This window comes from Lemur catta, chromosome 15 (genome assembly GCF_020740605.2).
Source record: "Lemur catta isolate mLemCat1 chromosome 15, mLemCat1.pri, whole genome shotgun sequence".
NCBI lineage: Eukaryota > Metazoa > Chordata > Mammalia > Primates > Lemuridae > Lemur > Lemur catta.
Window position 1 is genome coordinate 4,778,343 of NC_059142.1, and position 23,499 is coordinate 4,801,841.

The window sequence follows — 23,499 nt, forward strand, 5'->3', positions numbered from 1 at the left end:
AAAATCATCTTGATTTTTTAAAACTCAAGGTACATTCTGGAAATAACAGACTAGTAAACTTGACATGAGCCCACAGCAGAATTCTAAAATGGTTTATCAAATATTTTGTGATCATTTAGAAAAGGAGTAACAAGTACCAAAAACCTACAGGGGTTCTAAAAGAACAAGGCAGGGCTGCCAGGTGCCGTGGCTCACACCTGTAATCCAGCACTTTGGGAGGCTCAGGTGGGAGGATCACTTGAGGTCAGGAGTTCGAGACCAGCCTGGGCAGCATAGCAAGATCCCATTGGGCATGGTGGCACATGCCTGTAGTCCAAGCTACTCAGGAGGATCACTTGAGCACAGAAGTTCAAGGCTGCAGTGAGCTGTGATCAGGCCACTGCACGCCAGCCTGGGAGACAGAGCCAGACCCTGTCTCTGAAAAAAAAAAAACAAAAAAAAAAAACAGCCAGGCCAAGCTGACTTCATTTTCTCTTTCGAAAACATTGTTAGACAAGTAAGATCAAAGAAACTCAGATACAGTGTATTTTGATTTCTGCCATCAAAAAGTCTTTCATCATGTCCAGTGGATACGGGTGCAAAAGGTGGGGGCTACATTATCATACAGTTCTACCCATGCCCAGCGTGAGTATAACTAAACCCAGGAGCTGTTGACTGAGTGCTGTAAAGTTCTGGATTTGGTCCTACCTTCATCAATATTTTTATCAACAAGGTTAAGACTGAAGAACAGTTGCCAGTCCTGCAGGTGACACTAGGCTAGGAAGGACATCTAACATACTGGTTGCAGAATCATGAACCTAAACTATCTCAGCACGCAGCAATGATGTGATGAAATTAAAGTAAAAAAAAAAAAAAAAGCCTTTTAAATCCCAGACTGTCTATATCCTTAGATACAAACATGGGACAGAGTCTTTGGAAACAAGTCAAGCAATGCTAAAGTCACATACTCTTGAGATGGGCCCACCAGACTAGCTGAAGAAGAGACTTGCCTTTGAACAGGTTCTAGGAGAAGACCCAGAAGTTCCACTTTTGGTGAATTGCACCAGGCCTTCAGGTTATGGCCTCAGAGACCTATTTAAAGACAGTTTGTCATTTTCCTCAAGGCTTGAAGAATGTTCACTGTTAATCTTAGGGAGCTTATTTGTGGAAAGCAGGATGAAGTAACCAGTGGGGGAAAAGGACCGTGAAGCAAAGTGGGAAATGTAGCATGAAAACAAGAATACCTCCCTGAGGGGCCTGAGAGCTGTCCTCAAACACTTGAAGAACTGTCCTTTGAATAAGAAATCAGACAAGTCCACGTATCCAGGTGACTTGAGGAGAGGAGACAGACCCCTCTCAGAGGCCACAGGGACTAAAACTTGCACTGCGTTGAAGACATTTCTTCTAATCTTGCTGTCCCAAAACAGAATGAACAGCTGTGCGAGGCAGTGGGCTCTCGGCCAATGCCCAGAGGGATGGCCGAGTCAGACGCGGCATGTGCACAGGGATTTGCATACTCTAAGAGGCGGATTTAAGGCGCCCTATTTCTCCGCCATGTAGTTCACCATGTAGTTTATTCCCTTACATACAATGTCCCTCATCTCCTGAGGAAGGCAAGATGGTGTGGTAGATAAAAAGTTCAGTATGAGCCTGCCCAACTTTGAATCCCAGCTCTGCCACTTACTCACTGTGAGACCAGAGTGACCTTGAGCAAGTTAGCTAACCACCCTGGACCACCCTGGAACGTGGTTTTTCCATCTGCAAAGTGGGGGTGGCAGAGGCATCTACCCCGTGGGTCGGCTGTGAGGACTGGGTGAGTTAACGTGCAGCAAGCACTCAGAACAGCATCTGGCACGTAGGAAACACACAATTAAGTTAGTAATTTATTCTGATGACTCTCCAATCTTTTCAGCCACTCTGAAAATTCCTGGTTATTATTTCTGGGCACAGTGTGACAGAGAGCTGACAGGACACTATCATTAGAAGATGATAAGGGAGACGTTGGCACCTAACAATTACTACAAACATATAGAGGACAGCACTGCACCAAGCAAAAAAAGAGCAGCCAGAGAACCTTCCCCTTTTCACAGACACACACGATTTCCAAAGCCAGCTACCGCTGGCAGATGCTTCTGCCTCCAAGTCTCCCTTAAAATGCAAGCTGCTGCCTGGTCACTGTGGTTAGCAGAGGTCTGGGATATGGATCCTGGAGTCTAGGCAGCAGCCTCCACGGCGGATGGTGCTGGCTTCTCGGGTTCCTCTCCCAGATCCGCAATCCGGATGGTGTTTTCCTTCTTGGAAAGCCAGAAGGCAGCATAGACTGGCTCTGAAAACTTGCAGTCAAACTTGTGAACCAGAGTCATGGCATCGTACTCCACGCCGTAGAAGGAAAGGGTCCCTCCCGGGAAGTCGACGTAGATCCCGAGCCTCCGGAAAGGGCTGGCTTTAAGCGGGGTCTCGGTGTCACTGTGCCAGGCCGTGAACTCCTTCCCGTTCCACTGCAGGCTCCAGGAGAAGTCGTTTCCGGAAATGCAGCCATTGCGCTCCTCCCCTTTCCGGTCGATGCCTTTGCAGGTCAGGCCGACGTAGGTGCCCGCCCCCGAGATCTCTACCTCGAAATAGTACCTGTGCAGGAACAGACTCTGCTGGGACAGCACCTGCCGCCAGTGCGTGAACCTGCTGGGCAGGTCCGGGTAGGGATGCTCCCAGGGCGAGGTGTTGGTGACCTTGCGGTTGTCCTCCTGCAGCCGGAGGTACCTGTGTGCCGTGTCTGGGTCAAACGTGATGTCATGCGCGTCTGAGGAGATACAGAAGGCAGGAGAGTATTTCAGGAACTGACAGCTGATCGGACACAGAACGCTTCAAACCCAGCTGGCCTCCAAAGCATGTGTGAGAAAACATCCATTTACCCTGGCTGCTGTCCCCCCGGGAAAAACAGGCGAGTGAACACAGAAAACAAAACACAAGTCACTCTCTGCTGCTTTGCCTTTCTGAAGCTCAAATTGATTGATTACTGTATTATTTGGTGAACTGAACCAAGAAATAAATTAATTTACTCATTCATTTATTCAACAAATAAGTGCTGAAATCCAGGCACCCTGCTACCCAGTGCGGCAAGGATTTGGGGAAGTAGGTACTCATATACCCACATTTGATCCATTCATCCATTTTTTAAAATATTTGACCAATATTTAGCATGGTGAACTCTCAAACATGCCTTCATATTCTCTTCTTGACCCCAGAGAATAATGGCATCTCCAAGCACCCAGTTGCTCAAGTCAAACTCAAAGGCATTTTTGATATTTCTTCTGCCCTCCTCTTCACTCCCCCCCCCCCCCCACACACACACAGGCAGCAGCAAGTCCTGTAGATGCTACCACTTCTCTCCAGCCTGCGGCTTCAGTCCCCAGCTAAGGCACCACTGGTCTTGCCTGGACTCATGCGACAGGCTCCTGACTGGTGGTGCTGCCCTCTCTCACCCTCCCTTGAAACCCTTTCCATGACAGAGCCACGGTGCTTGTCTCACAGGATAAGGTGAATCATGTTGGCCCTGCTCTTAGGATAAGGCCCTGCATGGCTGGTGCTTGCCTGTGTCACCCACTGTCTTCCCCTGGATCACCGCGTCCCAGTCTCCCTGAGCTCAGACCTGCTCAACACTCACCCCACTTTGGGGCTTCCGCACAGACTGTCCCCTCTGCGATGTGACTGTTGCCCTGCTCTGAGTCTGGGTGATTCCTACTGATCTTTCAGGCTGTGGCTGAGCATCCATGTCCTCTGAGAGGCCCTCTGTGACTTCTAAACCCCTTTCTCAGAGCACTCTGGCTTTTTAAACTTCACAGTACTCATCACCGTTTGGAATAATAAATTCACAGGTGTGTTTGCTTCATACTTGTCCTCCTTCTAATCTCTAAGCTCCACATTTTGCATGGGACTCCCCCAAGGCTCTAGCTCAGAGAAGATGCTCAGTGGATACTTGCTAAATGAATTAGCATATTAAAAGTTATTTTTAAAATCTTGTAATTTCAAAAGTTCTCTCAAATTTAACCCTGAGTTTTCCAAACTTCTTTATGTCCAGAAAAGAGAAATTCTTAGTGGCCAATAAGAACACACCCTGGAAGAAAAGAAGAACACATAATCTAATAAGGTAAAAGGGAAAATAAGGCATAAAGTCTGCAGCTCTATGTTACTAAAAGGGGCCCAACAGCACAGTGGTGGCACTTTTGCTCACAACCAACTCTTGGCAATTCTTAGCACACAGCTTTGGAACAACAATACTCTTCTCATCTAAGGGGATCCAGTACTCCTTGGAGAGTAGGCAATTCTATGTCTTGGGACAAGGAAACAAGAAGGGGTCTGGAACATTCTTAGTGCCAGAAAGCAATGATACTTTTAACAATGTCAAGGGCAGAATGTCACCATTTGCAGGAAAAAGAGGCCAGCTTGAAAGTGGCTCCCACTGGTCAAGTTGGCAGCTGGAGCCACAGAACTTGGACAATTGAAACAATCTGAGTTGATGACAGGTCAAGAGTTCATAATAATATTAACAAGAGAAAAATTAATATCATGAGTGAAAAAAGATACCGTAATGCAAAAGAAGACGGATTATAAAAAGATACGTTAAACTTTTATTTTAATGTTAAGAATAAAGGATACTTGGGTTCTCATATTAACTATGTCTCTCTGTAAAATATGGATGTGCTTCTGTCGGGAAGCAGGAAGGAAGGAAGGAAACTGTGTGGGAGCCAAGAGAGCCGGGGAGACAGGAGGCGCTGTGGCAAGAACCAGGTAGTCATGGCAACCTGCAGCCCCACATCACAACCAGAGGAAAAGGGGCCTGCGCGTTAGTTAGCCAGTGGTCAGCGCCAGAAAACAAGCAGAAGCAGGGTTCAGTGTTCCAAAAAGATGTCATAAAAATGAGCATGAACTACATAGATGCCAGTCTTTCCTCTGCTAGGAGATGAAACCTCATGGATGTGTTGACTATAATGAAGTATGTTTTTAATTCAATTTCTTACTGGACAAATAAAAATTATATATGTTTATGGTGTACAACATGATGTTTTGAAATATGTATGCATTGTAGAATGGCTAAATCAGGCTAATTAACATATGCATTACCTCACACACTTATTTTTTGTGTGTAGTAAGGACACTTAAAATCTACTGTAAGCAATTTTCAAGTATATATCACATTGTTATTTAACTATAGTCACCATGTTGTACGACAGATCTCTTGAACTTATTCTGTAATGAGTATTGATTAGAATACCGTTGACCCTTGAAGAACACAGGTTTAAAATGTGCGAGTCCACTTATGCGTGAATTTTCCTCTGCCTCTGCCACCCCTGCGACAGCAGGACCAACCCCTCCTCTTCAGCCTACTCACCGTGAAGACGATGAGGATGAAGGCTTTTGTGATGATCCACTTCACTTAATGAATAGTAAATATATTTTCTCTTATTTTCTTAACATTTTCTTTTCTCTGACTTACTCTATTGTAAGAATAAAGTTTATAATACATATAATAGAAAACATGCTGACCATGTTATCAGTAAGGCTTCAGATCAACAGTAGGCTGTTACTATAGTAGTAAGTTTTGGGGAAGTCAGAAGTTGCATGTGGATTCCCAACTGCACAGGGAATCAACACCCCTAGCCCCTGTATTATTTGAGGGTCAGCTATACAGTGTTTTTTAAAATGCTAACAGACCAGGTCAATACCACATAACGACAGGACAATGGGTTATGCAATTCTGGCCAAGCCAGACTTAAAAATGAACCATCTGGCCAGGACTCTTCAAAGTACCTAGGTCATGAAAGACAAAGACTGAGGGACTGACCCCAAACGGAGGGGACTAAGGAGACATGGAAACATCTGTGATCCTAGATTGGACTTTGGGCAAGAAAAAGGAATATGGTGGAACATTTGGTGAACCCTGAATCAATTCTGTAGATTAGTTACTAGCACTGTAGCAATGTTAATTCCCTGGTTCTGATCAAGGTACTACAGTTATATAAAGTGCTAACATTTGGAGAAGCTGAGTGAAAGGTATGTGGGAATTCCTTGTCCTATTTCTGTAATATTTTTGTAAGTTTTAAATTATTTCAAAATGAAAAGTTAAAAAAAAAAACTTTTTTAATTGCATTTTTAAAAGTCTGTCCTTTAGAGTTGGACACGAGGTTGCAAGAACCTGAAACCTCCGTGAGAGGTGGTGGTTCTTGCTTCAGCAAGGCATTACGCTGACAGCAACAGACGGGGAAGGGGAGCTGTTCGTGACTTACATTGGAGGAACTGCTCTCTGGTGCTGGGCTCAGGTTTCCAAGTCCGATATTTGCGCTGAACAGCAGACACTTGAGTTCTGATGTCGTATTCCTCTAGAGAATCAGACAGTTATGAATGCACACCTGCCCCCGTTGTCAGGAGAATGAGAGGAGCAGGACTTCCCAGCAACCCCATCTGGGCTTCCTGAGGCAGGAAGGGGCTGGAGCCTGGTAAGGTCTCAGAGAAGCATGCTTGAGGGACATTTCCCTCATGAGTAAGGCAAAATCTGCTGAAAAAGATCCCAGACTGACTTGGATTTCAAGCATAAGCAGCAACCTGAGGAGCTAGTCCCGGAAACGCCCGCCAGTTGCATGATGTGACCATTTTACCTTCTCTTGGTTTTACTTGTAAAATAAAAGCATCAAGGTGAGGGCCCCTTAGTCACGGCCTATCCGAACGATGGCTTTGGAAATGACACATTCCCTCTGATTTCACCCTCCCTTCTCCGGCCACGCTTGCCTGCCTGTCAATCACTGCTAGAGACACACCTACCACACCTCAGGGCCCAGAAAGCCTCTCACCTTCCTTGGCAAACTCCTGGAGCTTTCCCTTATAGTTCTCCAGCAACTGGATTAAGTGTACAGTGGAGTCCATGATGACCTTGCGGATGCCCGAGAGTTTATCCTTCAGGCCTATGTAAACACTGGGGAAGGCGTCGCTGTCTTCCGTGTTCTTAAACTGGCAGTACTCCTGCAGAGAAGGAAACGGCAGAGCTCGCTGTGCTTTCTGTGTTTCTCAAATTAGGCTGCTCTCCTCAGTATGTCACCGTCTACATCTGTACGCAGGGCTGCTAGTAACGTGTCCTTCACAAAGAAAGCATACGGAAAGTGTTCAGCTCAGGGTCTGACAAGATAGAAGGCACTTTTCTATGCTGCTAGTCCCTAAGAAAAGCGGGTCTGTGAAAAATCAAAAGATACTAGACGTCCACGAATAGCTCCCATGCACAGCCCCGAGTGGAGGCCAAAGAATAAGAACGTTCCTGCTACATTCATTCTCTCTGCCCTTTTTAAAAATTTATTTTTAATGTTTAATTTTTTTGGATAATTTAAACCCAAGCCATGGTGGGTAGAGAATTGAGGAGCTGATTGCAATATTTGAAGATCCACAAATAAGTCCTCGGGCAGGAATGCTGCCTTTTCCTTGTTAATTCAATCCAATGCATAATTTTCTGTAATTCTTATACTGTGCTTGAGAGTTTGGAAAGTGTTTTCACATAAACAATTATATGAAGCCACTTAAATTTCAAAACAATGTGGTGATCAGGAAAGATTGCTTTCAGGCATAACACAGTATCAAAATTCAGACTCAACTGAAGCATTAAATAGCAGAAAACTCAGTGCTGAAAACCATTTTTATCCCAAAATGGTTAGATAGAGCCATGGAAGTCCAATGCAGAGAGTTGATAAGAGAGAATGACAATCAAATGTTAATGTTGCATATAGATTTGTACTGTACCTATCAAACGTAGCATTTTAAATCAGCGGGGGAAAGGATGAATTATTCGATAAATGTTATTGTTTTGATTGACTAACAATTTGGGGGAAAATAAGTCATCTTTCACCAAAATAAATAAGTCAAATTTATTTTATACATATTAAAGTTGTTATGCTAAAAATAAAGTTACAAAACAAGAAAAGAAAACAAACAGAAATTATTTGTATACTCTTTAAGTAGGAGATCTTGAGAGAAACTTGTGACACAGGAAGCCAAATGTTTATTCTTTTTTGTGTGTGTGATATTAAAAAAGCAACTAAACTGACAGAAAGCCAGATACTGTCCATGTTTTTGTCTATCTTTCTCTGCTTCTCTTTCTCTTACTCATTAAAACTATGACTATCTTTGAGTGCTGGGATTGTGGGTGATTTTTTTCCCCTCATTCTGTATTTTCCAAGTTTTTCCACAACAAACATTTATGTTTGTTATAACCAGAAGGGAATTTTTTCAAAAACGCAAGTGAGAAAAATTATTTGTATTTTGGAATATTAAAACTTAGAAGGAACCCTATAAATTGTTTACATCAACCTGCTTGTTGATAAATGAGAAATTTGAGACCCAGAGAGGTTAGTTCACAAAACACGCTTACCAGCTCTCATCACATTCTTCGCAGCCAGATGCCCGCCCGGCCTCGTCTCCAGTGCTCCCCGCGTCCTGTGCTCCACCCTTGTGAAAGTGCCTTGGCTCCCAAGTCAGCTGTGTGTTCCTAAACCTCTGAGCCTTTGCATATGCTGTTCCCTTTACCTGGAGCATACTGCACCTTGAACCTGACTCATCTTCCAGGACCTGCTTCAAGCTTCCCTGCTCTGAGCAGTCCTCCCTCCCTAACCCTCCGGTTCTCTGCTGAATTAAGATCCGCCCCTCTCCGTTCTCACAGCTCCCTGTGCACCCCATTTATCAAAGAGCAGATTTCCCATTCGCGGATCTGTCGCAGCCTAGCGGGGTGAGCCCGGCTCCCCGCCCGCCCCGTACCTCCAGGAACAGGACGGTGTTGCTGATGGCCGCTATCCTCTCCAGCTCCTCCCTGCTCTTCTCCATCTCTGCACTGCGCTTCTCCAGGTGCGTCTCGATGCTGTTGGCCTGGCTCAGAGCAGCTTGCTCCTTCTCCTCCAGGAAGAGCATCACGTCGGCCTGGGCCTTCCTCACGGCGGCAAGGAGCTCCCCAAACTGCTCTTCGGCCACCGCTCTTACCTCGGACACTGACACCTGGCAGGGGTGGGGTGGGGGACAGCCAGGCACCTGTCAGTGAGGCGTCCAACCTTATCAACACTCAACATGCAGAAACATAAACTTGAGAAACCCATAAATTAGGGAGCAATTTTCCATTGTAAAAGGAAGCCTTTATTCTCACACGAACTCTGGGTTCCTGGAAAAATGATTTGCTTGTTAACGTAGTCTCCTCATCCATTTGATCAGAAAGTGACAGACTACTCTGACAGTCTGGGACTGTTGATCAAGTTTCTGAAATCGATTTTCCCACAGGGGCACTACATGTATTCACTATACCTGATAGTCCTATTTTAAGAAGTCAATTACTAATTTGGCTTTTTGGTACAAATCAGTAGCGTGAATTAGTTTTCTTAGCATTTCATTATGCCTGATGAAACTGACCACTGAGTCTGTCAGAGCCAAAAGCACGTCTAAACTTATAGTGTCTCTACCAGGTAGAGAGTTCCCACAAAATGTTTAGGGTGTGTGTAGACAACCACAGCACCCAAGCAATTGCAGTATGAGCATATTTATCCAGAATGGAATGCTACATTCAAATGAAATATAAAACAAAATCAGTGTGAGAGATATTAAGAGGTTGCATGATGGGGCTTGTGTGTATGGAACTCGTATATACAAACATGGCAACATCCTTTCTGAATGCCTTCAGCCAATATCATATTCACAAAATCCAAGCTCTAAATGTTTTCCTCTTTTTTTTTTTTAGACAGAGTCTCACTCTGTTGCCCAGGCTAGAGTGTCCTGGAGTCAGCCTAGCTGACAGCATTGTCTAACTCCTGGGCTCAAGCCATCCTCCTGCCCTCCTGCCTCAGCCTGCCTAGTAGCTGGGACTACAGATCTCACCACTATGCCTGGCTAATTTTTTGTTTGTATTTTTAGTTGAACGGCTAATTTTTTTCTATTTTTAGTAGAGACAGGATCTCACTCTTGCTCAGGCTGGTCTCGAACTCCTGACCTCGAGCGATCCTCCCACCTCAGCCTCCCAGAGTGCTAGGATTACAGGAGTGAGCCACTGTGCCCGGCCTATTTTCCTCTTCTCTTTGGCAGTTCTTAAGTATCAGTGCAGACAGCTCCTGCTGCTATTGTCCAGTTGCAACTCATTACATATATATTAATTACCTTGTTAAATTTCATGTAAAGGTCTTGGACACAATTGCCTCTGCTCAGACTCCTTTCAGTCCCCCACAGCCCACAGACATTGATTATCTTGCTAAACCTCATATAAAGGTCTCAGATACAATTTCTCTTGCTCTTCCTCCCTTTACCGCCCCCCCACCTCACAGCCCAAAGCCCATTCTCTGCATGCCCTAGTCTCCCTGCTGTCCTGCCCACCCCCATCCCATCCGACAGAGCCCCCTAACAGCCCCTCCAGGTGCTGTTTTCTCTTCCTCCTCCCGAAGTTAAGGCCAGCCCTGCACACCAGGGCTCTAAAGGCAGCCAGAACGACAAATATCCTCAGTCAGAGGCTACAGGGGCACCTCCCCCCTGGCAGGGAGGAAGAATAAGACCCCAGCCCAGTAGGAGGGGACTCAGAAAGGATGGAACTCTGGGCCCAGGACATGTGGGAGCCTTGAGGCTTGGAGGGAGAGGGGAAGAAAAAGTGATGCCACCAGATAGGCGGTTCTCTGCCTGGCTGGGGAGCCTGGCTCCGGCCAGGGCTCGGGAACGCAATCCCACTGGAATGACTAGTCTCTGATCAGTCTTTCATCCGGTGGCAGAGGGAAGAATGAGCTGGGAAAGAAAGCAAGGGGCCTCTTTACTGGAGGGGGTACTGGAAAGACATTAGAACCTCCCCACGTTCTCATTTTTATGCCAACTTTTCCATCACCCATTGGCTTCCTTGAGGTAGGGGCAGCTGGACAGAGCTGGAAACAAGTAAACTGTAGTAAGAGCATTGAGGAAGAGGGCAGATGGCAGATTTTCTCCAGAGTCCTCGAGCCCACACCGGGAAGAAACTCTGAACAGACGGCGGTGTTGAGAAGCGAGGGCAGTGTGGGACACCCAAGGACAGCTGTTGCTGTGGCTCCCTTTGGAGACCTGGGTGCTCAGGGCCGGCCCTGGCCCTTGGGAGGAGGAACAGCCGCACCTGAAGGGTTGTGCAGAGAGCTCTCAGGTGGGCCGGAGGTGGGTGGGGACAATGGGGAAAACAAGGCAGGCAGAGAATGGGCTCTGGGCTGTGGGGTGGGGGTTCAGAGCACTGTCTGAAGAGTGAATACCTGAGGACCGGGGAAGCCACACCTGCTGCCAGGGGCCCTGCCAAGTGCAGGCTCCGCAGCCCACTGACACTTCCCCTCTCTCCCTCTTCCCGCTCGCCTGGGAATGAGAACCCTCTGCTGCCCACCTGGTCACCCCTTTAATTACATAAAATAGTAGGCATAACAACAACCAATGTGTGGTAAGGTCTCACTGCGTGCCAGGCCCTGCTCTAGACACCTTACTCATATTATCTCCTCACAACCCTAAAAGGCAGGTACTACTATGGTCCCCATTTCTTAGACAAGGAAACTGAGGCACCGGTGACTGTAGTGATTTGTCCGAGATCACACAGCGAAGGGTGAACCCAGACAGCCTGTCCCCAGAGCCCATCCCTTTGACAGCCACTCCACACTGCCGTGGAGCAGGGGCCAAGGTGGGGGATCCGTGTGGCTGCAGCCCAGCACTCAGCAGGCACCGCCAGCCCCTCCCTGTGGACACGGGCACTCGCTAGGACGAGCTGGGGATGGGAACGGGTAGGTCAGCTGAGCTGTCAGCCCACAGGTTCCACGTAGAGGTTTCAGGGAAGGTTGAGCCTCAGCTCATTAAACTAAAGCCCTCCCGGGACCAGACAAGGGACAGGACTTAGCTCCTGGGTTACTGTGGGCACCAGTTAAGGGGCGCCAGCTATACCCATAATGGGGTAAACACACAGGCTGCTTCTGGGCAGGTGACCAAAAGAAAATGATGCCAAGTCTCCCCAGCAATTCCTGAACCAACTTTTACAGGCGTTGTCTCCTTGTCATTGCAAATACTCTGAATTGAGGCAATCGTAACTGGATTTAAATCTAAATGTCAAATTATGTTTCCATATCACCAAGAAGTAAAGATGGAGAAACCCAGCTCAGAAGACAGCTGAGGTTTGCTCTAACCGTCTGGGAGTGGGAGGGAGTGTTGTTGGTGTTTTACCCTAGCTTCCTGCTCACTCACCCCTTCCCACCCACTCGGGCTCCAGGTGTCCAGGCCCCATGAGTCACAGGGGCCAGAAAGCAGGTGCAGGACTAGGTGTGGGAACCAACACGAGGTGTTGAGGGAAAGGGGCAGAATCCATTTACTCTCTGGCATTATGACACGCGGGTTCCTCCTGGAAGCTTGACTAAGACACTTGAGTACAAAGACAAAATTCAAGACCCAAGTCCCCCACGACCACAGAGGCCACCGTAAGGACAGATGGCAAAAGGGCGGCCTCAGATGCTGCTGGTGGACTGACTCCTGCCATGCCATTTCATTCCGGAACCTTCCCACTGGGAAATACTTCTTTCTTGCATGTAAATGGTATGTGTGGAAGGACATTACTGCCCAAATGATGACAAGTAAATAGTACAGGCAGGAGTGGCCACAAACGTATCAAAGCAGCCAACAGTTAATGGTTTAAAGATCTAGGGTGGTGTATATGCCTGTCAACAGACTGAGTCATTCTTAGGTGGAGGAACACCAAGCCCAGGCTCTCCTGTTCCACCAGTCTGGGGGGCCCTAGACAAGTCTTCTCATCTCTCTGGGTCTTCATGGCCCTTGTACATGGTGGCCATTGTAAGAGCTACCTCCCCTGGTCCCCATGCGATTACATGGAGAACTAAGTAGTAAGGATCAAAATGTCTAAAAATGAAAGAGCTGGGAAAACATACGCTGCTCCACGTGGTTCTCCAGTTATATGGAGCCTGGAAATCAACTATCTCTGAAGATTTACAAGGCTTTAAAGGCACAATTATTTTTCTTCCTTTAATAAAATATTGTGGGTAAGAAAGATGTTTCTGCCAGGTGCAGTGGTTCATGCCTATAGTCCCAACAACTCAAGAGGCTGACTTGGGAGGATCACTGGGGCCCAGGAACCCATCTCTAAAAAAATTTTTTTCTCTAATTAAAAAAAAAAAAAGTCTTTTCATCTTTCTGCAGCTCGTTAGTTGTAAACACCCGGGAGGTGGAAATTAAGTTGAAATGGATGCATGCATTAGAGATGGATGGATGGATGATGTATGGATAGAGGATGGATGAAATCATTCGTTCTCAGTATACAAAGATGATACTCCTGACTCACTGCTGTAGGGAAGGGGCTTTGCATTCTCTTTTCATAGTGTTATGGGCTTGCCACTAACGAGAGGCATTTGTAGAACTGCTTGGAGTCTATTTGGAGACTGCCCATTGCCTACTTTGAGTTTATTTGCAAAATGCCCACAAACCAGAGACACTAAAGCTAAGCGCTTGGCACACCATTGGCCTTCTCATGTAGCATCCACTAATCCAGCAGTTCTCCACTCTTTTGTCTGCCTGCCAGGACACAAGACTGCTGAGACTTACACACAGAACACACTTTTGTGATGGAAGAAACTAAGATGACGTATAATTTCTGGAGTTCTGACTGAACATCCACCCCACACACACACACACACACACACACACACACACACACACACACTCTTCTCCTGGTCAAGAAAGCAAGTGCGAATGTATTAATAAAAATGAGAATGCTGGTCTTACAGAACTAGTCTTGGTTCCACTGTAGATCATTAAAAAGCAAATCATTTGGCAGTATGGAAAGTTAAGCTAATTTTATAACAAATCCTGGTATCAAGGTATCAAGGTGAGCTCCCCCATGGTGTAGCCAATGGTACCAAGTTCTCACTCCCTGAGGAACCCCAAGGAACCCCTAAACACAGAGGCTGGGCCTGCAGCCCCGTGTCCCACGACCCCAGGTGGGCCTGGCTGGCCCTGAAGCGGCAGCCAGGTGTGCGGAAGCCTGACAGGTGACCCAGACCCGCCTTACCAGAACAGATTTATGGTTGGCTTGGAGCCTGACGATGGCATTTTCATTCAACTTGAGCTTCCGCTCCAGGTCTAACTGGGTGCACCGAAGTTCAGCCTGAGGAGTAGAAAGGAGAGAGTCAGGGAGGAAGGAGCCCAGTGCACACAGAAGGTCCCAAGGAAAAGGGCACTCTCCGCCCTTGAGGTCTCTGCCCTTCGTCTCCGAGAAGGAGTGTGACCTCTGAAGCTGATGTCAGAAACCAGCCTGGAGGCCCATAGCATCAGCGGTGATCCAGCTCACTCCTGCAGCTGAACGCAGCATAAATCTGCCAAAACGCACCGAGCACATCCGCTGTGCTAGTCATCATCTCAAAGCATTTATATGGATTACCTCATATCATCCTTACCACATCCACATTAAGTAAAAATTATTATTATCCCCATTTCATAGATGATAAAATCAAGCCAGTTATCCACGTTCATCCACGGAGCTGCGCCTGGGCCCTCAGAACAGCCTCACAATGAGAACAGGCTGGAGCCAGGCGGCCAGGTGGCAAACCCAGTTTTTTATCTACCGGTTGAGATTTTGGACAAATTTATTCATGTACAGGAAAAATGCACTTTTTTTTTCTTATAGTCACATTCAACATACAACACTTTCATGACCAAAACATGTGAGTTTTGTTTCCTGCACCAAGCGATTCACTGACACCAGCTGATATCCTAAGCTTTACCTCAATTCTGACACTATCTACTTGCAGAGAGTGTCAGGTCCACAGGTTAGGGCTCAGTCCCACAAGACTGCCCCCCTTCAGATGCCAGTTGAAAGTCCAGCTGCTTCTGTGCTTCCGACCACGCAGCTATAAATCAGAGGTTCCCAAAATCCCTTCCTCAAGTTTGATTAGTTCCTAGACTGGCTCACACATTTCACAGAAACACTTAGCTTGCATCTACCTGTTTACTTAAAAAGGATACAACTCAGGAACAGCCCACGGGGGAGATGCCTGGGGCAGGTCCGGGGGAGGGCTGCCAGGCTGCGGGGGCCTCTCTGGGGGCCCCATCCGCCAGCCATCTCCACATGTTCAACAGCCCAGGAGCTCCCGGAAACCCGGCCTTTTGAGTTTTGATGGTGGCTTCATCACAGAGGCATGATTGATAGATCATTGGCCATTGGTGATCAACTCAACCTTCAGCCTTCTCTCTTGAGGGTCAGAGGATCGGGCTCAACATTCCAACCCTCTAATCACAGGGTTGGTTTCCCTGGCAACTAGCCCCCATCCTGAGGGTATCCAGGAGCCCCAGCCACCAGTCATCTCATCAGCAGACAAAAAAAAAAAAACACTTATTACTACAGAGATTCCAAGGGTTTTTTGAGCTGTGGGCCAGGAAATGGGGGCAGAGCCCAAACACATATTTCCTATTGTTTCATGACTAATGCCTCCAAACTCATTTCTTCACCTGTGATCTGGGGATAAATAAAGTGTCTACTTCACAGGATTACGAGAGAAGGGATTGAATGAGATAATGTACATTAATAAGAATTTGTATAGTACCAGGCACACTGGAAGTGCCCCATAAATGCCAGTGATTGCCATCATCATCATCACCACTGTTGTTACTATTATTGCTGCCATGGCGGCTTTCCGTCACAGGCTCTGGGCAGAGCCACCCCCCGCCCCAGCCACTGCCAGTGCTTGCCCAAGAACCTGGGGTTTGCCCGCTTTGACCCCGGCTACACTCTTGCCTCCTGGGACTTACTAAGCACCTTCTGCCAAAGAGTGTGCCAAGGCACAAAACTTAAGCCTTTGCAAACTTCAAAGGCCCTGTCGCTTTCCTACTTCCATAAAGGCAAGATAGGAAAAAAAAAAAAAAAAGCTTTCACTGCTTTTAATAGTGTCTGTCTGCATTTAAAGCTGTGAGTCATTACACGCTAATAAAACCCAGAGGGCAGAAGTTAAGTGTCTCTTCATTCTCTCACTGAAGTCTGGGGGAATGCCAGACCCCCACGAAGGGAGCAGCAGCAGGCAGGGGCTCACCTGTCAAGGATGCTCTGCAGAAGGCACGTACGGTTTGCTCAGGCTCCAGGTCACTGACAGTGGAGCTGAGGGAGCCCCAGTGACCTGTCACCCCTGACGCCTGAAAGCTGATGCCTGGGAATGGGAGGGTGGGGGGTATCTGGTCAATTTGGGGGCAATCCTGGAATCCTGATCTATTGAAAAGGTTCACTCAGTGACCCATTCTGGGGGAGGAGGGTAAAACATGAACTGCTTGCTTGAAGGTGGTGAAGACACAACACAACACACCCTAGCAACAGGCTAGTGCAATGCGGCACCCAAACAGCGTGGACCTCAGAATACGGCAAAGTAGTCGGCAGCAGCAAAGCCATAGAGAGACACCCAGGGGGTATTCAGGGAGTGGGCAGGCGTCTCTCTGCCATCTGCAGACTGCCATTAAAGGAGAAAAGGAACTCTCTGAGTGAGTCACCCCAAGGGAAGACACTCCCAATTACCACAAAGGTGGAACCACTTGGGGAGACTTATGTCTCCAGTTATTCCTGTTCTAGAAAATAATGGGATGCCTCAAACTCCGGCTTTGGGGTTCCCCAAGATGTCAGCCACACACATCTCAGGGCAGGGTGGGCCCCGCACAGGGCAGGACGGAGGTGCCTGTGAGCGGGGAGAGCCCTACACTGACAGGCCCGGAGCAGCCTTCCTCCCTCAGCAGGGTCATTGCTGAGAGCTGAGAGACCAAAGCAGATGCCCCTTTATCCACTAACACGGACCCTAAGGGTAAGGAAACAAGAGTTGACTACTGGTCAAGGGTTCAGGGCCCAGCCGGCATGGCAGATTTCTGAATTCCTACAGCTACAAGAAAACCCCCACTCTTGCTAACCTCCCTAACAACAGGGGCTATCAGGCAAATTATCAGACACCACCTAACTCTGATTTATGACCCACTCCACTGCAAATCGGACTGGACATTGGACGGCCTTGCAAGCACTCTTTCCTGATAAGCAATGCAGACCTTAAGCCAGCTTCGGCCAGCTTATACAGGCCACATACAAACCGGCTTTGTGTCCTACAGTTCACCTTTTGACAGAAAGAGCCAAATTCCACCCCATTTTAATGCTAAAACCTTGCTTCAAAGTGAACATGGGATGTATATTCCATGTGGGTTTACCCATTGTGCCTGTGCTCAGCTCACCTCATAAATATGTATAGCTTTTCCCCAAAACCTGCAGAAATAGATATGACTCTATTGTGTAACGTGGACCCTGTGAGGCCTAAAACCCAAACTGCCCCTTCCCTCTTCTAAGACAGAGCACCTTCAGTGCACACCATACACGATCTCTTGCTGGTTTGCAAACCGATAGCACCAATAAAGCTCTCCTTTGTACTATTTCTACTAGCTATCCTGATGGCCTTTTGGATAACATCACAAACGTGCCAAAGGCACAGTATTTCAGGTCCAAAGACCCGCCACTTGCTGGCTATATGATCTTTGTCAAATCATTTAGCTTCTCTGGTGCAAGACCACATAAATATGTTAACAGAATTGTTCCTTCTGTCTACAGAGCTAAGGTGGTACCCAGAGCTTGGTGGACTGGAGCTGGATTAGAGGTACGAATAAGAACAGCAGGAGTGAGAAGAGAGAAGAAAATCCCAGGTGGCGGCAGTGCCTTTGTATTTCCAACCACGTGAGGACAGCCCTTCTGGAGAGTCTGCCCTTGGCAGCACCAGAGTCCACATGGACATCTCAGTCAGCTGGTCAGAACCCACATACCAGTACATTCCAGGCAAATGAGACACACACTCCCTGCTCTTGAAATACTTATAGCCTGGAAGAATAGTTAAAAAAAAAAAAAAAAAAACAAGTTACATAATACTGAGTCCAAGACATTCCTCAAAATTTCTGGAAGAAATTCTTTTCCTGAGTGGCCATATGTCACCTGCATCTTGACCACAGCAAACAGATGGTGAGCGATGCTGGCTAACTGCTCCCCAGACAGGCAGGAACACTTCTGGCTCTCAGATGCTTGGTGCTTGCTCGACATGGAGACAGCACCCACAGTCCGCATCCAGTCCTGAACTTTCTGGGACCAATGCTGTGGGTGAATGCCATGGCCTGGCACTAGTGGTCTCCAAAAATCTAAGACAAGGCCCAGCTCACGTCTTCCCTCCTCTAGCAACCCTGACCTGACCTCGCTCCCAGGGCCAGCTCCCCACTTTGAATGTGTGGCAGTTGTGTTGTGCTAGCCCTTTGGCACTCCACTGAGCCAGGGCATGCACCTTGGCGTCCTGATCAGAGTTCAAGCTCCCAGAGAGTAGAGAGCGCAGCCTAGCACTTAGCCCGTAGAAGCACTCGATAATGTTTGATAAGCTTGAAGAACAGAAAAGAACCATACGTGCTTCATGAGTTAGAACAAAGAGCAAAAAGGTCATAGAGGAGTCCAAATTTTCCAACACACACACACACACACACACACACACACACACACACACACACACACACACACACACACGCAGTCTCATTTGCATGGCAGCAAGCCTGAGATTCAGAGACTGTAAGAGTAAGTAGCAGCCGGCAGCCAAGCCCAGCTGCCCTTAAGACCAAAGGGGCCTGGAGATGCTGAGCGAGGTCAAACGGAAGTGCTGAGGTCCCCGCCAGGAACAGCTAGAAGCTCGGCAGGACAGAACAAATAATCAAAGAACACCTGCCTCTCAAAGCCCGGAGTTTTCCCCCACTGCCATAGCTAAATCCACGGGAGCTTCAGAAAGGGCTCACTTGGTTAACCAAGAAATTAGGCACTCTGTGGGGCCCAAGCTGGATGTCAGCTGCTTTGCATCATGGCTGCCCCCGCCAAGTGCAGTTTCCTATACACAGCACGCCTGCCTGGGTAATCAGCCCTCAGCATGCTCCACAGTGACCTTCAGCAAGTAACTCCAGCAGGCTTGGGACAGCTGAAGGACGCCTGGGCTTCTGGAGACTCAGTTATGTCCATTAACAGTTTTAAAATAATCCTGGCGGAAGTTGCAGCCTCCTGTGTCTTCTGGTCTCGTATCTTGGGCTCCTTGCAAGAAATCTTTTGGCTCCTAAGCTTTGGGGGAGCCACCTAAAGTGTGACTTCACTTAGAGTAAACTTGTTCTCGGAGCTGAAAACAAGCACATAGTACAGAAAGGCTCTTTCCAGCAGAGGAGTCTGGGGTACGGGACTGTACCTACAGCCATGCTGCTTTTCAGCCCAAATTGCCCTCAAGCCCCTTTCCCACTTGTCCTCATTTGACCTTACACAGTTCTCTCCTAGGATGTCTGAACTCTAGAGTTCTTCACATGCTCTAAACAACTCCTCCTGCTGGGAATTACAATTACCCCAAATCTCTGTAGTACACTAGGCGCCCTCTTTAAAGTGCATATTGTATCTGTGTTGGTACAGGCATCAGTTTTAAAAAGAAACAAAGTGTAGACCACAGATAGTAATAGCCCCTGAGGGCAGAAGGGGGTGTGAGGATCCAGGAGGAGCTGGAGACCCTCCTAAATCTGTTGCACTCTTTAGTGGAGATTTTTTTTAACATCTTCATGCATCACTTTTCTGGTTAAAAGTAATAATATTCAGATATTATCCCCAAAGGGAAAAGCAGTATACTTTGTCTTAATCTCTCTAGTATATGTGTGACAAGGTTTTGGGTACAAAGAAAAATAAAGTTATAATATTGTGATTTTGGAGTCCTTGCTGCATGTCCCTCTAGTAGGAGGGCTTTCCAGAAGCTTCCACTCCTCACTCCGTGACTTAGTTGATCGTATGAGCTTGGACAAGTGTGGTGGAGATAATGAGTCCCCAGCTCATAGAGTTATTTGAGGATTGGGTGAGAAAAACCACAAAAAGCATTTAGCACATGACAATACTCAATTAAGTCGACTTTCCTCAACTATGTGGAGCTTTTTCCTTTGCTATATTTGTTGATCTACGTGCTTTCCTGATGGGACATACCCTGACACTAGAAATCCCGGAAACAGTTGGCAAGTGGCTTCCAGGGCCAGAAATGGTGACTCATTACCATCTGAAATACAGAGCTTTCCAGAATAAGTCCCACTAACACCAGATAAAACCTATATCTGGGGATGAGTACAGAAGAGGGGTCCCAGCTAGTAAACCCCCTTTTCCAGAAACCTCTTTCCTTTGACGCCTGGGAACATTTGCCAAGAAATGGCTGTGTGCCTGCCGTCTCCGTGCAGTGCCAACAGGGAGCCGCCACGGCGGTGGACATAGGAATGTGGGACAAAAGTCAACTGCACTTCCCTGCTGAAAACAAAGTTCTCATGGAAAGTCACAGTAGGGGAAACAAAGCATCCAGAGTTGCTAAATCAATTCCCAAGAACTTCTCTAGGCTCTCAGCTTCAGGGCAAAGAAAAGCTAGTTGTTCTAGAAACAGTTTCCTTATCTGATGGAAATACACTTACAGGCTATGAGCCTAGTGTTTCTCAGTCTCTCCTGATACCTCTGTCTGGTGAGGGACTTTTATTTTCTCTAAGTTAAGCCATCCTTGGCATTGGACCTGGATGTGAGTTTCAAATTTTATGTTACCTTAGTGCTTTTCAAGCTCTTGGATTTCACACCAGTTATCTCCAGAGGGGCTTATTCATTCTACTAGCCTCTTGTCTGGGGGTAAAGTTAAAAAGAGAAATTAGGGGAAAGATTTATTCTTTTCTCTTGAATTCCTGCCAAGGTTTGCATTTCATTAATAGAAAGCGGACATGCCATGCCGATCCAGCCACGGGGAACCACCGCTCCCCGAAGCCCCAGAGCTTCTGCAAGCCACACCCAAGCACAGATCCCTGAGCGCTGCATGAGAAATAGCAGGGAATGAGCAAGCAGGAGAGACAGACACACACAGAGATGGCACAGACACGGGGGGGAGCAGAGACGGGGACAGAGTGACCTGCTTCAAACAGTTTCCAAAGCCAAGTGCAGTAGATATTTACGCCAACCAAGCAGCCAGGTGCTGAGGCTAAAATCCTTCTTTTCAGGTGCACTCAGAGCAAAGAGTGAAACCGGCAGATCCCGAAGCTGCAGCATGTCGGGCCCCTCCCTGGCACATCCCCCACTGCCCTCTCCCAGACGGAGGGACCCAAGCACTCGCCTCCTTGTCCCTGCGCGCTGCATCCAGAGAGACCTTGGTGTGGCCCATGTGCTCCTCCTGGCCGCACTCCTGGCAGATGCTCTGCCGATCCTGGCGGCAGAAGGCGACCAGTGGGCTGTGGTGGGTGGGGCAGGTGCGCAGGTCGCGGTCCCGCACGGGCTCGGTCAGCTGGTGGCTGTGCAGTTTGCTGTTCTCCTGGTGCGGCCGCAGGTGCTCTTCACAGTAATTCATCATGCAGGTCAGACAGGACTTCACCGCCCTCACCCTGCTGGTCCCGAGGCAGAAATCGCACAGGATCTCCTCCTGCTCCTCGCCTGCAGGAGCCCCCTGCTCCGGGGAGCCGCCGTCCTGTCCCTCAGCCTCCCCATCCGGCCTCTCCAGGGAGCCCACGTCCTCTTCTTCTGCCGGGCTGGCCGGCCCCGAGTCTGGGCTGAGAGGGGCCAGAGAGTGAGCAGTGGCCCCAGGTAGTGGCCCTGGAGCCATCAGATCCAACTCCGCCATCTGGGAGGCTCTGCCGCCTAAGCTGCCCTTCCTCTGCCTTTTGGCCCAGGATCTGCACAGCCCAAGCGGACAAGAGAGCCACGCCTGCGTGATTACAGCTGCTGCAATTTTAACTGTTTCCTCCCTCCCGCGGGAAGCTCAGTTACTCATTGCTGCGCCCCGGGCTTGGATGGCGGCCAGCAGCCGTGACAGGGCAGCTAGATTACTCAGGCTCCGGTTAGCTCTGGATGCCTCCTCACCGGCTCAAGACTTCCCTGGGGTCCAGCCTGGAAACGCCTATTCTCAGGTGAATCCGTTGCTCCCCATGGGCTCTGCTGAAGGCCACGTGTGTCTGCGGCTGCTCTAGAAAGATTCCTGAGCTTTGTCGGAAGCCTGCATGGCTTTGTGTAGTCTGACAAGCTAATTTTTGTTTTGTTTTGTTTTCATTTTTAAAAAGGATCCAAAATAGAAGGACTTCAGTGATAGGGTAGCCATTCACCCCTTCCCGTCTCCTAGACCTGGACACAGGCAGCTAGGAATAGGATGCGTGTTCTGACCCTGACCTTTCCGTGTCACCTTCCTGTGTGTGCACGTGCGCATTCAGCAGGGGTAGAAGGGTGAGGGGAGAGCTTGTCTCCTTTCACACAGAGCTCCATTCAGACGGCCCCTCCAACCACACATCCTGCCCTGTGGTTCCCCGAGAGGGATGTGTGCCAAGAAATAGCCCCTCGGCCCACTTTACAAAACATTCCTAGACATGGTGTATTAGTTTTCTAGGGCTGCCATAACCAAGTGCCACAGACTGGTTGGTTTCAACATCAGAAATTTACTTGCTCACTGTCCAGGAGGTTAGAAGTCTGAGATCAAGGCGTCCCAGGGTTGGTTTCTCCTGAGGCCTCTCTCCTTGGTCTGCAGGTGGCTTCTCCTGTCTTCACATAGTCGTCCCTCTGTACACGTCTGTGTCCTAATCTCCTCTTCTTATAAGAACACCAGTCATATTGGATTAGGGCCCACCCTGATGACCTCATTTTGCCTTAATCACCTGTGTAAAGTCCCTACCTCCAAATGCAGTCACATTCTGAGGTCCTGGGGTTAGGGCTTCAACATACAAATTGGCAGCGGGAGATGGGGGGAGTCAGCCCATAACACAGGGCCAGAGTCTGAGACAGGAAGTTTCCAGCTCCTTAGAAGAAAGGAGGCCCTGAGCACAGCCACTGGATAGGGACACACAGTGTACTCAGTGTTTGCCAGATGGGCGCAGAGGAATTCAGGATTGTTCCAGGGAAGCTGGACTCCAAATTCTGTATCCTAGAGAGGTTGTATGGCTTTCCCCCAAGATTCATTCAGATACACGCTTAGACTCAAATGGATTTGGAAAGCGAATGGAACAGAGATGGGGTGGAGAGGTCGGGGTCGGGTCCAGCCAGCTCCAGACACCAGGGGTCAGGATGGTTCCCAGACCTTACACTCCTTGCGGCTCTGCACCCCTGGGGGAGTTCTGCAGGATTTGGGTTAAACTAGATAAATCCAGGGATGTTTCTTGTCACTGACCAGGAAATTTCAGAAATCCAAGAAATCCAGAGGCTACTCAGAGTTGGAGGGCATAGAAGACTTTACGCCCTCATCCCAGATGTGGCCCTGTTTATTGTCAACTATGCATATAATATGCATATCCTGATTGCCTAAAAGCAGATCTTTTGAGCAATGTGAAGTTTCCTGAATGTTCATGTCCTGACTACCCTCTTCTACTGCTGAAGACCCTCCAAAAGACGTGTCCTTTCTGACCCTGGGTAGGGTCTTTAAACAGATAATTAAGGTCAAATGAGGTCATTAGGGTCGCCCTAATCCAGTCTTGCTGGAGTCC

At 48.1% G+C, this 23,499-nt stretch overlaps 1 protein-coding gene across 1 annotated transcript; it reads right to left on the bottom strand.

Annotated features, from left to right (window-relative positions):
- Positions 1-401: 401 nt before the first annotated feature.
- Positions 402-21,731, bottom strand: TRIM16 (tripartite motif containing 16). The gene is made up of 6 exons (XM_045526835.1): positions 21,156-21,731; positions 14,039-14,134; positions 8,767-9,000; positions 6,822-6,990; positions 6,261-6,353; positions 402-2,776 (listed from the first exon to the last, which is right to left on the bottom strand). Exons 1-6 carry the CDS (start codon positions 21,654-21,656, stop codon positions 2,193-2,195), a joined length of 1,677 nt encoding a protein of 558 aa, XP_045382791.1. The 5' UTR covers positions 21,657-21,731; the 3' UTR covers positions 402-2,192.
- Positions 21,732-23,499: the final 1,768 nt, after the last annotated feature.

Bases quoted from the DNA above. Each gene is read 5' to 3' on its own strand.
- TRIM16 (XM_045526835.1), bottom strand. From the start codon at position 21,656: ATGGCGGAGTTGGATCTGATGGCTCCAGGGCCACTACCTGGGGCCACT. The intron at 14,135-21,155 runs GCGAGTGCTTGG...TCTACTCCTCAG, and splicing joins CAGCGCGCAGGGACAAGGAG to GCTGAACTTCGGTGCACCCA. The intron at 6,354-6,821 runs GTGAGAGGCTTT...CTGATTCTCTAG, and splicing joins CCAGGAGTTTGCCAAGGAAG to AGGAATACGACATCAGAACT.